At 39.1% G+C, this 15,208-nt stretch overlaps 1 protein-coding gene across 7 annotated transcripts in view; it reads left to right on the top strand.

Annotated features, from left to right (window-relative positions):
- The window catches only part of LOC131678982 (probable G-protein coupled receptor Mth-like 1), a 514,068-nt gene that overhangs the window by 433,161 nt on the left and 65,699 nt on the right, over window positions 1-15,208 (top strand). For all 7 annotated transcript variants that reach the window (XR_009303781.1, XM_058959488.1, XM_058959485.1 and 4 more), the window contains exon 5: window positions 13,412-13,587. Coding sequence is in view for 6 of the 7 variants with exons in the window: in XM_058959488.1 (XP_058815471.1) it covers window positions 13,412-13,587 (176 nt within the window). In the remaining variant the exon portion in view is untranslated. The remainder of the gene's footprint in view (window positions 1-13,411; window positions 13,588-15,208) is intronic.

Below are 15,208 nucleotides of genomic sequence, written 5' to 3'. Positions count from 1 at the left end.
GCAGAACTAATTTGAATTCTAGGATCAAAAGAAATTTTTTAAAGCGCCCTTTCCTGTTGCTATTACTAATTATTTAACAATCTGTTCTACTGTTGCAAAAATATCACGATGATCGGTTAATCGATTAATAGTGACCGATACGAGAAAAATATTCGATTATTGATTAATTGAATAACTAAAAAAATTAGACAACCTTAATTGTTTGAATTTCGACAAGCATTTACCGATTGAACCATCTTCTACGACTGTTTTAGCTTTGCTAGGATGAGTTAACGGCACTGAAACACTCTTCTCAGAAATGGCTGCCCACATCACCGCCTTCGGTTCAAATTTCGATTTGACGGCATACACACTTAATTTTTTCTGCCGAATTTCAGCATTTTTTTGTAATTTTTGCCGCCGAGCATTAGGTACATTCGTTTTCGCCAAGGTCTTAGTAAAAGCTCCAATTGTTTGCTAACATTCGGGAAATATTTCGCTGAAAAACATCAAACAATTGACAGTTTTCCGAGATATCAGCTGTGCGGAAAAATGCCGAGCTCAACTAAGTATGTCTTTAGCATCATCCGTCAGTCTGATAGCTCTCATTTCCACTTAATTTGTGGTGCGAAAATGAAAAATACTGTATCGATTTTGATGGCTATTTTCGGCAAATTTAAGACTGAGAGAAACAAAAGCAATGAAATTGAAAGACGGATAGGTATTCTAGAGCGAATCAGTTAGAACGGAAAACTAGGACTAGGCAGGCTCATATGGACATGCTCGAAAGGAAATGTGAAGAGTCCTTTGCCTTCTGCTAAGTAGGAGTTGGGCGTTGCACCCAAGTCTACCGCATGGTCTATGGTAGAACATAACTCATCATCATGTTTTATCACCGACGCCGGCAAAAAATTCTTCACACATCCTCGCCTAGAACGACCATGCGATCATTCTTTTTCTCCTTCTGCTAACATCAAATGAAAAATACGATACATCATCTAAATCATGAATTTTGCATTCTCACAGTGTTTACGGTGAAGTGTACTGTAGCAAATTGGTGGTTTTTTAGATTGTATCGCTGTATATTTCGGGGCTCGGTTACGCTGTTTTTTTTAAATACAGAGAGTAGTTGAATTAAAATTTCCAAATTTTCATGTCAATTTGCTTGTTAATTTTTCAACTTTATTTTTGGCACTTGACAGCACAATTTTCTTTGTTATGGCACTGCGGTTTTGGTGGATATATATTTCCACCTTCTAGCCCACACGTCGTGCTCAGTATCGAATAAAAAAACTGAATAAATATGGATTCCATCCAATTTTAACAAGTCTCATCGACATCCAAATTAGCAAAGAAATTGTCGAGCATGGCACGAAACAATAATCAATCGTCTCATCTCCATCACTTGGACAAACACTCTTCAATCAAAACATTAGTTCTATAGACATTGCCGGGCGGTCGTTGGCAAACAGTAGATCGCTATAAGCACATCTCTGTCAAACTCGCTATCGTAGTCTAGTTACTTTGCAATTAGTGATTAATTAAATATTACGTTGAAGTGGATTTCAAGAAACATTTGAACAAATACGCGATTCGGTTCGAGTGTTGTTTTGTCCCAGTTACCCATACCAGCACCAAGAAAAAAAACCTGTTGACCCACTGCCAAACAGCTGCTCATCATCAACGGAGCGTGGCGCCAATAATTCCGACCTGATCGGAAAATTCCTCCCCGCCGAAAGCGCTTCCGTCGCCACCTTAGTAGTCCAATTGACATTCCGCAAATATTTCAAATCCAAAAATAAACTGCTCAAATCCGTGGGATCGGTGGCCTGTTCTCTGGGCGGGTTGCAACTTGTACACTGCTCCGGTCCGGTTCGGTGGTTGATTTGTTTGGATTATTTTTACAATACACTTGCGCGTCCACTCGGACCGCCGCCACAAATTAATTCGCTCGCAATTTCGGCAATAAACACGTGTGCTCCTGATGTGGGCTTTCCAGCCTAGCCAAGCCAAGCCAGTCAGTGAAGCTGCTGTATATGTACGTAGTACCGCAATTGAGTTAAGTGTTGTTTTTCATCGTTATCATTTCGAGCGCATCGTGCCGCGGGAATGCAAACGGCTGCATGCCGGAAATTATTTCAAACGTATTGCTGCTCGGTTTCTGTTTCCAGCCATTCTTTTTCCCCGCGGTACCAGGAATAATATGATTATTCATCGAGATGTGGTTACGAAGAATTGGCCATTTTAATACGAAATTGTATAATCGCTTTGAGAATAGTTATCGAAAAATAATTTTTTTTTGCGGTCGTCCATTTCATCGAATTATGCAAACAATTGCATGACTCGATGGAAAATATTTCGTGTCTAAAATTTGATATGAATTAAAGATCGCTTTTGAATTTGAAAGTGCAATTTTCTAAAACCCGACACAGACTTCGGAACGAAACGAATCTGCAATCGATAGCTCTCACATTAAATTAAACTGAAAAAGTGGGAACTTCTGCCTGGCTGATGACACCCCCGAAATGTGCACTCTCGCTTATCATTGTATTTGAATTTCATTATTGGCAAACGCTCTGGAATAGACCAGCTGCGGCAGCGTCGTCCGCCTGTTGCGCCGGATTCATTCGAGTGCAAATTTAATCACATTCAGTGACGCGCCACGATTTTCCTTTTATCTTTGTGCACTTTGAAGCTCCGCATACTGGGCGGAAAAGTTAGGTGGTTTGGTCAGTTCGGATCAGAATCTATTTTTCGTTGAAAAGCGATGCACACCTGGATCTGACCACCTCGCGATAGATATCAAAATTGTTTCAGGATCTGGTCTGTCGAAGCTCACCGCGGCACGGAGATACAAACTGAGTATGGCTTAGCATCAAATGAATCATTATCGTTATCGGTCGGTGGAAATGAGTGGGGGAAAGTTCTGTGTAATCCCCTTGTATCATCGAACCGAATTTTCTACGCTTACTGCGAGTGAGAGTGTGTTCTTTCGGTTGGAATCATTTCGGTTCTAACGCTGAGTCATCAAATGGATTCCACTGAGTAATCGAGAAGATACAATTTTTTTTTTCATTCTGGTTTGTGTGGTGCTCATTTGTGAAGACGAGATATCATTTAGGATGATACAAGCCCCAACAAATTGATATTAGTTTCATCATTTGTTGCTAACTTACCCAGGTGAAAAACTTCCCTAGTGTTAGATGGAGGTTCCTTAATACAAGCAAAGTGTTTTCCTGGGAACTATCTTCCAATTCCAGATGGTGCTAAGCTTCAGAATACACAATGATCTACTGCAAACCGTTTCGTAGTTGAAAAAGTATACTTGCTGCCCGTTGACTGCGAAAGTCTCATCCATCACTGCTCGGAGTTTGGATGTTTCGCTAGTTGAAAAATTTATCAAAAGTTTATAACTGAAAACTAATACATCATGTTGCAACAAGTTGTTGCTTGGAATAGCTATCAACTGTCTGTCTACGAAAGGGGTGATTTTCAACGAACAAAAGATGAACTATGCAATTGCATTCGAAAGTATGTAATTTCTTTGTTTATTTTTTTTCACCAAAGCTTTGAAGTGTTGAATGAGGAAAAGCCCATTTTCAGCTGTTTAGAGCACCTTCAAATGCGTGCAAAAGCCTTTTGTCACAATATTTCGTTGATAGATCACATTTCATCGAACATAATTATATACTAAAGAACTAAAAAATAATAAAAACTCCGCATAAACCTAATACTAAAAACATTGCATTATACGTAGTCAAAATATCCATAAACTCTGTTAAAAATACTACACATTGTAGGGTACATCTATAAATTCCGTAGTATTTTTGAGTGAATTTAGACGGAACTTGTGTGCGCTAGACAACAAGTTTCAGGGCGCCATAACTGGGGACACCAGTGAGAACAAGGAGTGTACTTACTCCCTTCATCTCAACCGTGCACTCAAAATTAAACATCAAAATGACGGCCCGTGACTACACGTTTAATTAAACGAAATCAAATACGCGACACACTTAAACATAAAAACGGTTGTATCCTTCTCGATAATACAAATCTGATCACTAAAGCGAACATACATGCGATCATGAATCGGTCACGTTCGGAAGCCTTTATTTTCATCTCAGAAATAAAAAATCAAACTCATTTGCACTATAAGTCTTAGGGCATCATGACTGGATACTCTGGTGAGGTTGAGAAACCTACACCCTTCTATAGTTCAGATGAACTATACAATCAAAATCGCAGATCGCGAGAGCATTCAAAAGTTCACACAAATATGCAAGAGGTTACACGGTTATACAAACGAATGCGATCATCTACGCAAATCGACGTTCGTGATATCGGAAAAATAAAAAAAAAACTCCTCTGTAATCAGATGAACTTTTAACACGTACGAATTTATAAAAGCGATCTCAAGTGCGATTATTCAATTGTGTGTTCCCATGCCGGAAGGACCTACCCCCTGTTGTTTTAACACAAAAAGTTCAATAACTTAGTAACGGTTGAGATTTGATAGTATGTGTAGAACGATTTTTTTAATCCAAATATGACAGTCAATCATCCTTCGGGAGGTTCTTAACCATGAACCAAACACCCTGTACAATCGAATTTGTGCACGCTAGGTTATGTACACGCAAACATATACGACATACACACGCCCATGCGATCAAACGCACCATGCACGTCCACGCCCTCGATCTCGACAACGCCCGGTTGATTATCTGAACGTTTTAGCACTTACAAATAAATAAAAGCAGCGCGAACATATAAACGTTCGTTTCCACGCGATCATGAAATCTCCATGTCACCACGTCTGAACCTCACTCATTCAATATCATAATCAGAATCACGGACCGCTGCAATTTTTAGACTTTAAGCAGTGTTTTAGTGGGCATTATCCACTAAACATTTTAGTTCCACATTTCACTGTATAGAGGGCGCCAACCCAAACTTTTCAACGGAAAGAGATATAAAGTAGGTGTCTTCCACAAAGTTGTTGAACAGGCATTTTGCAATAGTTCTTCCGAACATCTCGATATTCTATCTCTCTTCTATGAAAAGTTAGTGTTGGCTCCCTCTATGCGGTCACAGGTGGGACTAAAATTTTCTAACTAAAACAACTCGTATGATGAGCTATAGTTCTTCTGAACATGGTAGTGAGCTAAACCTAACCATTGTTTCACAAAAATGTAAACAATTAAATTATCTTTCTTATTTTCACTTTCAATGATAATACGATGCATACAGTGCCACCTAGCGGCGAAAATGCGAGCTAGTGGGTTTTCTCCATACAAAATGTCGAAAAATCTCATGCAAACTTCAGGCACGTTGGTTCGGTAGCTAGACTTGTCCGCTTTGCTTCAAATTTGGTACAAGCACTCGTGGTGGGACTAGGACTCACGGGTGGGCAGATTGAGTTTTCAAAAAATCATTATTTTTCTAGGCAGTCTAGTGGGTAGCATTTTCTGTCTCGTATGCAACTGTAGTGAGTGATTCTGACGGGGAGATCTTCCAAGAACCAAAATCTACAGCTCCATCGATCACGTTCAGCAGGTGGGAATCACTCAAATTAATAGTGATACAAGATCCTGATGTGGCATAGAACAAAAAGGGGCCTGCCACAATAGATCAAAACACTGGCCGCAGTGGAATATGCACCCAACAAAAAAATAGATCACGTTCAAAATAAATTTAATCGCTTCCTTCCCCCATGATTTCGTCACAAACCACAAAGTACATCGCCCCCTCCTCGGTAATGACGTATCTTCACGACAACCCCCATTAAGCTGAGGGTGTATCGTTCAAGAATTTTCCAGTGTAATTAGGATTAATGGAAAGGTATTTAAAAAAATAGAAAATAAAATTACTTCAACGAAACATGAATTATTCAGTACAGGAACCAACTAATTTACTCACACTTCGAACTTCAGATCATATATAAAGAAAAGTTTTAGAATTAGCGGTGGTCAGCTATTTTCGTCCGCGTCCCTTCTCAACTATTTTTATTGGGTGATTCATCACATTTTATTGCAAACAACTAAGTAGTCTTCATTTAATTTTATTCATAAGAGCACATATTTTGTCGCATGTAATTTTAAATATTCTTTTAAATGTTTTTTTCTAATCGAGCTGACATTTCTTTGGACTGAGCAAACTAATTTCTTTGTTTGCTTAGTGTTTATTTGGCCAACTAGAAGACTAATCCACTGGGTATTTAGTGCACGTAGGGAATACGCATGGTCTTGTCTGAGGGGAATGATGACTCGAAAACCGGTTACCAATTTGCGGCAGTCATATCAGCACGAAGAGAACAAATTTGAAAAAAGTTTAGAATAGGACGTAAGTAACACTAAGAGCTTCTCTTGGTTTACTTTCTCTTTCGACTATCATGACGTCTCCACAAAACTTTGCGCTAATTTTCCAGTATATATCAAAAGCCGATAGTTTTTACTAGAATATTAAGCAAAAAGTTGAGTAATAGGGCTGATTTCTTCACTCTCGCTGACTTTTAAACTAGATTCACGTACGTTTAAATCTGGCTTACGCGCTAAGCGAGGGTGAAGAAATCGGCCCTAAATGTTGAAACGACCGACTAATGAATTAAAGAGAAAGAACCCAAAGAGAATCTCATTGCCTTGAGTACTTTCATATACTTTCGGATAGTACATTCCCTATTTTGTCATAACAAACCAGAAGTCTCTTCTTTATTTCTTACATTTGCTCTATCCAATGGGCACATTGTTGTGTTAAATCAAATTAATTTCTTTTTCTTCTAGAAATTAGCAAAAAAAATCCAACGAGCATGGCATCGGTTGTATATTCGACTTAGAAAGTTAGTCGTTTCAGGTATTTCGGGATGAAACCAATACACATTATAATTTTATTTCTTATGCAAAAATTATCTATTTTTTGCATTGATATATTCACTTCAGCGAAATTAATACCAAATAATCAGAAAAGGTTATAAAACTATTTTTGGGACTAATCAAGAATGTTTCAACAGCTTCGGTTTATAAAAAAGAAAAAAAAATGTATGTCCCCATTTTGTGAGCCTAAACTAAACCAAGGGTTTGATAAAATGGGGTATTTACTGAATATTGTTTGTGCACTGAATAAGCAACAAAGTGGTAAGAAGTATTATTTACTTAATTTACTGATCGCTATTGCTTTTGTTCTGTGCAAAATGGGAAATAAACTGACTTCAACAGTTATTTGCTGGCTTTGGATATCCTTCCTGGCACAGCGTTACCGCTAGGGTTGTGGTATCGGTAGCAGAGCTGCAAATTTTCACCAGGTTGTCTTGAACTTGAAGGAACAACAAATCTCAAATCATGCCCTACTATGTTCAGTTCGCAGTTTTTCGTTTGCATCATTCATTCAAACAGCCGAGCTGCTCAATCATTTGCCACTCATTTTCGATTTCATTGACCCTGTGAATATCTCTGTACTGGGATATTGACTAGGTTTTTCAAGCAAAACTTCTCTGAGCATACTTCTTACTGTTCATGTAAGCTTGAAAACGCAAAATATGTCATCATGGAGCCTAAACCGGCCTCTACAGAGCAGATGACAAATTTGGTTGGTGAATGAAAAAGCATCAATTTGAAATGAAGACGTACGGTTTGGTTATGAAAATCACGCCAACTTGAAAGTGAATGATTAAGGGAGGCTTTGAATTTGAATCTTGGTTGGGTTTGATCGAGTTGAAAGTTGGCATTTGAAAATGAAAATTTGCACTACTGATCGGTAGTTCCGGTACCGAAAATCCCGGGAATTTTGGTACCGAAATACCGGTACTGAATAGATAAAAATACCGGTATCTTCGGTGCTATGCAAAGTTTGTCCCCTTCGTTACAATAGAAAAATAATTTCAAATTGTTAGCTCATAGTTTCAAGAAATTTAGAAGATTAAACAAAGATGTTAAAATCGCCCATAAGCGGTATTTGGATTGGTTTCCATTAATCACTATATACCAACATAATAAGTTTATGGTCTAATTAATTTTACTGGCATATACAAACGAACGACCGACGACTCAATTCGTAACCTCGATCCAAATAGAGCACGTAGGGATCTGACCTGCGTTTGTAATCAGCGTTGTTTGCTTATATGTGATTTGCATTCAAAGTGATGTTTTATCATCTGAATTCTTATAACACGAACTGTCGGAATTCCATAGGCAACAGTTTCTTCAAATAACAAATTACACTTTTCCGCATTTCAACATGATTCTTTTTAGGAACTTCGAGTTAGTGTGTGGTACACAGCGACTTAACTCGAGCTCATTATCATCCATATAAACGGACATCTTGGCTCAAGCGTTGTTGTATATGAAGTTGTGTTGTATGACATTCTTCACAATCATTTTCCTAGCTTCCGGCTATACTTCTGAATATTTTCATTGCCACAATTCGCTCAGGATTTACTCAATTATGTGATGATAAACTCCGTTTTCATATTTAGTAACTATTTCACCTAGCGCTCGTTTGGACTAATACGAGTTCATTTAAAGTCTGTCGCAATGGTAATTCTTGTAGTATTTCTGTGGATCTTTTATTTTTTCAGTACGGAGCCGGAAAATGATAAGTGGATAATCAAGGAAGCAAAAAATTGATTGCTTGCTTTAGTGACAGCTATAACAGAACAATTTTTTGTTTCTGCCCTGAGCAATACTAGAAGGTGGACTGAAACATATCAAAGCTTATCAATTTTGCTCGAAAATGTGGAGCCAATTTTCCAAGGCGACTCATAAAAGGGGAATATTTTTATTTGTGGCAAAAGAAATCTCCTCAGTAATTTTTACTTAAAGCTTTTACTTCAAACTGAAACAAAATAATTTTCTCACTGAACAGTTGTGTTTGTCAGTAGCAAAACATCATTAATTAATCGAACGTTGGGGCACGATTCCAATGTTTCGTCGGTCTCCGTTTCCTACGATTCCCATCAATCTGATCATCGCACTATTGCAAATCTTTTTCCCGTTCTCGGTTAGGAAAATATTCAGGACCCCGATGACGTCGAAGTTGTTCACTTTGGTGATTATGGAACTTCTTCAGGCTGACTGCAAGCTATACCTAAAAGAAGCCCGAAAGCCTATACTTTTTTGCCCAATGGTCTCGGTCTAAGTCTTCAGATGTAACATTTTCAAAAATGACAATAAAAACAATTCATATACATTAAGCGCTACTGATATTAGGTAACTCACTTTATTATAGCATTTTAAATGTACCATTAAAATCAAACATTAGAATCCAGGCCTGTACAACGAATTCATACATGTGAAGTTACATACACGCTTGTACACACGACTTTCAAACTCCCATGCGATAGAATACGCTGTCATACAAATGCTTGAGTCCTTCGCGATAATACAAACCTGGTCACAAACATCAACATACATTCGCAATTGACCACACACACCTACGTTCGCGATCTCGTAAACACGAAAACACTCCCGTGGTGATTTAATTTACGTCGTACTACTAACGACTTTATAGACGTGGTTTCAAGCGGAAACATACAAAGTCCAGTACCGGACTGAGCATTTGTTTGCAAAAAGGGGACATTTTGGGTTTTTGATATCCGCGGAAGTGCTAGGTTTTCCTTGTTGGTACTCATATTTTCTAGTACAGGAGTAATTTGCTTAGACTTTAAAGAAGCTTTTCCGTTAATTTTATCTGGTATAGTTAACGTAACTATAGAGGGGCACACCTTGGGACTCTCACGAGACGGTCTAGTGGATGAAAGATTCCCCCTCTTTCTTGGCGCCCTCCAATTAACCAGAGATGTTTCCTCTTGTAAGTCACGGGATTATCGCAAAGGTGATTATTAAGGGAGTGCTTAAGTTTATTTCCGCACTACTTGTATGCAGAACACAATGTTAGTGATGTGGGCAAGAATTGCGCCTGTTTTTACCGCACAGTTTCATATTGCCTCAAAATACGGCTATGTGACCCAGCTGTTTGTTATTGATGCAGCGCCTGGTCCACAGTACAAGCCATGTAACAGGTAGTCGAACCTAGTTGGGACGAGAAATGGCGAAAGTCATTTGAAGCGAGTAAGTTGTAGTTTTATTCTCTGCGATTTCTGCTGAATGTAATTGTTTTCAAAGCCGATCCCTTACATCGCACTTCAGGCTCGGTTCGACAACCACACCGTCGATCTCCACTATTCGCGCTGGTATGTAGACGCGAGAGCCCCGCGTAAAACGTTCACTGCAAGTCATGGGGTTTATCTGGTATAACCATGCAATTTTTATAACAAATTGTGTTATAAGTTAGGTCTCGTTGGTAGTTACAATGACCAAAGTCAAAACAAGCTTTAACGTGAGATATAGTTTTGATAGTTTTTTGTTGTGATCTTCTGATTGAGAAGCGTTCATTGAGCTCAAGCCGTTAACGGGGGCGTCTGGTGTATTGGGCAAAAAATCGACTTCTTTTTATCCGCTTAATTGTTAGTATTGAGCTTCTAGAATAGTCTCCCGCAATCTCGGTGGTCACGCTGGAATTCTTTTTTTTTTTGAACAGCCATGCATTTCTCGCACGTATTGGCTGTAACACACGCACAAATTCTAAACCATCGGCAACAATTTTCGAAAAACTGGTAAAAATACAGTGTAAACAATACACTCCAAACTACTTCTACCCAAATTTTCAAGAGAAATTGCCCAATGAGTTATTTTCTACAGTCTTTTTTCCGTGATGCCATTTGATGTGGGTCTCCCTTTAATAGCATTTTTCTCGAAATTGCGTTTTTCAAGTTGGCGAAAACGATAACTCAAAAACTAATCATCGAATTGACTAGATTTTTTTATGGGAATGCACAATATGTGTAGCCTGTCGATGAACCACAGAAAACTGAATAACATGTTTTTCTCTCTATTATTTTGACGAAAAATTAGCGAATTTTACTGTCAAATATGAGATTTTTCGGTTTTCATGAAGCAATTTTCCGAAACTTGAACTTTTTTCTTTTTTTTTTTGATTCATCGAGTAACTACAAGTCTAAGCTTAACAAATCTTATTGAATTTCATGTGTCACACAATTTTATCAAGAGTTATCGTGTTCGCCGCGGCACTCCTCGACGTGGAAATGGTTGGACGTCTACTCTTGGAAGGCTCGTATGTGTGGCTCTGCGTGACTGAAAATAATTTTTTTCCTATGCAATGAATGTATAAATAGATTTTAACATTGCACAAAAGTTGCCTTGCCTCCAAAATCGTAAAACAAAATAACTTTCGGTTTGAGCACTTTACACCAGACGCTCCACTTAACCATCACTGCAACAATAAATAATTCCAACCTTCTATAATGTTTGCTTGTAGTTGCCAAACATTCATCACATGGGCGAAATTGATCTATATTGAGTGGAATTTTATCTTAATACTTGTTGTCACCTCGGTGGGCCAACATGCATGCCAAAGGACATACTTTTTGAAAAATTACGATCTAATTTTATTAACCGCAGCTGCTAATAGCTTGCCAGATCTTAATGTATCGTGTAAACGTTTCTACGAACGGTAATTTGATTCTTTAACAGAAGACCCATAAATTAGGCACCATTTCTCTTTACCAAGAGTACCATGTTTTATTTGCTCAAACAGCTACCAAATGTAGTGTATAGTGTAGAATACTCTCGAATTTAGTTTCAATTAAATAAAGAGCGTATGTCAACTGCACTTCAAATTATTAGGTCAACCAGTAGTGAATAAAATTTTTATATAGCTGCCAAGCAAGTGTATGACTTTTCAACTCTCAACTTCTAGCTACTACCAATCACAGCATATACTTTCTGACCTTAGAGCTTTTGACCTTTTTCGCTTGCTCATTGCTATTTAAACTTTTACTACTTTATCGCGAGCGAATAGTTTTTTATCTTCTTCTTCCTTTTAATTAAAAACTTCTCCGGTTCTTCAAATGTTTTAATTGATAAAATTCCTTAACTTCCACTTTCGCCTATACATGCTTCGTTGGTTCCCCAAAAAGGTGTATCTTCCGAAGAAAACTTGAAACATCCTCTCGTAGAGCTGCTAGTCGGTACTCAGCCACCCACCCAAGCGTACGCGCGTGCACTTGAAGCAGAGCAACGTTTCGCGATGTCTTTTTTTTTTTTTATATTATGTATTTCATTCCACTCAATTCGCGTGTAATTTTAGCGCATAAACTTTTGCTCTTCGAAACAAACATCATTCCGCTGGGCCGTTTTTAGCAGCAAGCGATGTCGTCGTCATGCCCAGGAGGCTCCTCAGCGCGCAGACTGGTGTGTGGGATTATGGAAGCAATTACACCAACAAATAGATAGCAGCAAGCGTACGGCCTGATGCAATGTTTGATGCAACCGGAGGCGTACCGGCAGTGGCAGGCTGAGGGAAAAGTTAAATTAATTAATTCGTTTATTCAAGCAGCTGTTTTGTGTGGCAAAGCGGCAGGAAAAGTGAAGAGTGTTGCATTTCTTCTGGTCTGGTTGGACGGATGGGGGGGGGGGATGACACGGCACACTGGCGGAAGTAAGACCCGAAGGTCGGCCGGCAGCAGACGGGTGTGGGAATGATGGAATGAAAGTGAAAGTGAAATTACATTTTATGCTCTCGTGACAGACAGAGTGACATGCCGAAGAAGTGCTGTCTGTCGTCGTTCCCAACGAACCAAGCAGGCGAAGGTTGTCCCGATTGAAGATGACGATGGGTAATTAGAATCTTTCGGGTGGTAATGGGTGCCAACATTTATGAACAATAGCTATTTAAAAGTTCAAAAGCGTTTAGCTGTAAATCGAATAAACTGGCTACACTGTTAGGATTTTTTTCTTTGTAGCTGTGAAGTCAATCTTAATTTGCAGTGAATTTTGTGTTTGATTGATTGCTACCATTGTCGTGCTTCGGCTTGGTTGTTTAAATAATTGCCAGCATGAGATTGGTACAACTTCGTGTAAATTGTAACTAATTAAACTTGTCCTTCTCAGTTCGTCCACCCGGAACAAGCAGATTGCAGCTGCTTCTGTCAAGTGAGCACGTTCTTAGAATATTTCTTTGGGGGTGAATTGAATAGTTTTTGATGATTCGTTTTTAATCTGTGTTTCAATAGTTTAAAGCCTTGAAGCACGAAACAAACAGTAAATAGCAGCTGTCTAGACTGGGCCTTTTCTTTTTCTATTGCGACGGGATTCTCGAATGACATTTCACAATTCTACCGACTGCTGAAGGGCAGTTATGCTGCAAACTGCAACCATTTAACTATTTATTTAGTCATGCATGTGATGTTGTCCTGTTCCTCCGGTTGCTTATCTTTATTTTTCAGATTCTGTCGCCGCTTAGCCAAACAAGCAAGCAAGCTGTTTTGGCTGGCTGGCTGGCATCATTCATCCACCAAAGCCTACTACAGTGTCTTTTTTTTTTTTTTTTTTTTTTTTCTGATTTTCATTTCTCCCCATTGCAGTGATTTACGCCCGACGTCGCTGGAGAAAAGCCAGGAGATTTGTCGTCTGCGAATTTACGAGGTGTACGCCTGGGGCGTGCCGCTGGTGATTGCCGGCGTTGCAGCGATTCTGGACAATCTGCCGGATACCGTTTATCTGCGGCCGAGGTTCGGTGAAAGGACGTGCTGGTTCTATGGTGAGTACCGGTTTAGAATTGAAAAAGATTTTTTCAAAATCGCTTTCATTTGTCGTTATTGATTTTTTTCTGAGAAAACAAAAAAATGTCTTTGTTTCTATAGGAATTCATTCTGTATGGATCTGGAAAAAATATTAAATTTGTGAGCTGTTTTGCGATGCCACCGGTCATAAAATCAATCAAGCCATAATTGTGCAAAATTTAAGTGAAATTGGATAATATTAACACGTACTTCAAATCGATTGAAGTTCTACATGTTGTCCTTGTATCTTTTATTTGAAAAATCCTAACTTATTCAAAAAGGGCGCTAAGGAAAATATACGTAAGAATTAATGTCAATCCGACCCATATTAAAACCTTATGAGCGTGATAGTTTAGGGGAAGGATAAAGGATAGAATAGAGGTGAATTGTTGGTGCTTCACCTATTTAATGGACGGCCGGCAATTCATTAGACTCTTGCATACACACTTAATTTGTTCTATTGAATCTCAGCTTTTTTGCATATTTTGTCGAAACCTCAACAGATATCAGCAAACATCTTTTTCTGCTGAGATCTCCGTAAAAGTAACATTTGATAGCGGAGCCTCGGAAAACTTTTCGTCAAAAATCAGTAAACAAATGTCACTTTGCTGAGATGCGACCTGTAAAGCAAGCAACTGTTTAATTTTTTAGTATTTTTTTAATCTTGGCAGCCGGCTACCGAGAGTTACCCTTTTTTGTCCTTCTCTTATAGAAAGGTTATGCAAGCACTCTGAACATCGTCAACTTAATCCCGACCCGGAGGGCCGTGTGTCATATATCATTTGACTCAGTTCGTCGAATACGGCAAATGTCCGTGCGTGTGTGCGTATGTGTGTATGTGTGTATGTATGTATGTATGTATGTAACCAAAAAAATGCACATCGGTTACTCGGAGATGGCCGAACTGATTTTCTCAAACGTAGTCCTAAATGAAAGATACAATGCTCCCATATGCTGCTATTCAATTTAATTTATTTCCAACTTCCGGTTCCGGAGTTATGGGTTGAAGAGTGTAGCCGCACAGCAAATTCACATTTTTGCGTTTCTCCTATAGAAAGGTTATGCAATCATTCTGAACATCGTCAACTTAATTTTTTTACTTATATAGGTTTTCTGTATTTTGACAGGGGCGTGGCTAGGGGTATTTTTTTACAATGGAGAAGACCTTTACGTCCTAGCCCAGTACACGTGCTATTGGTAGGGTCCAATCTACCACATGGGGTGCACTGGGGGCGTGTCGGGCTCGAATGGTGACCAGCCATTAATACCGACTAAACTCCATTGGGCTCCGCCATCATTCCTCCCAGGAACTACCTCTCGGTATTACTTCTGGGGAGATGGCTGTACTAAATGTACTCATTCACTCTCACTCACGCGTTCATACGTCCTGTATGAGGCTTACTTGGGTGCTCTCTCAATCGCACTTTGATTCACTCTCACTGGTGCGCTCGCGGGCTCCCCTATTTCCACGTAGCTCAAAGCACTCCTCATCTTCCCGAATGACCAGCCCGACTGGCATCATGCTCGCTATCACGCAGGATACATCGTGTGATACCGTGCGGTAGGCAGATATCACTCTGAGGCACATCACGCGGTAGG

The sequence above is a fragment of the Topomyia yanbarensis genome, chromosome 2, assembly GCF_030247195.1.
Source record: "Topomyia yanbarensis strain Yona2022 chromosome 2, ASM3024719v1, whole genome shotgun sequence".
In the NCBI taxonomy this organism is placed as follows: Eukaryota; Metazoa; Arthropoda; class Insecta; order Diptera; family Culicidae; genus Topomyia; species Topomyia yanbarensis.
The sequence above is the reverse complement of the archived record's forward strand: the minus strand, read 5'-3'. Positions and strand labels throughout refer to the sequence as shown.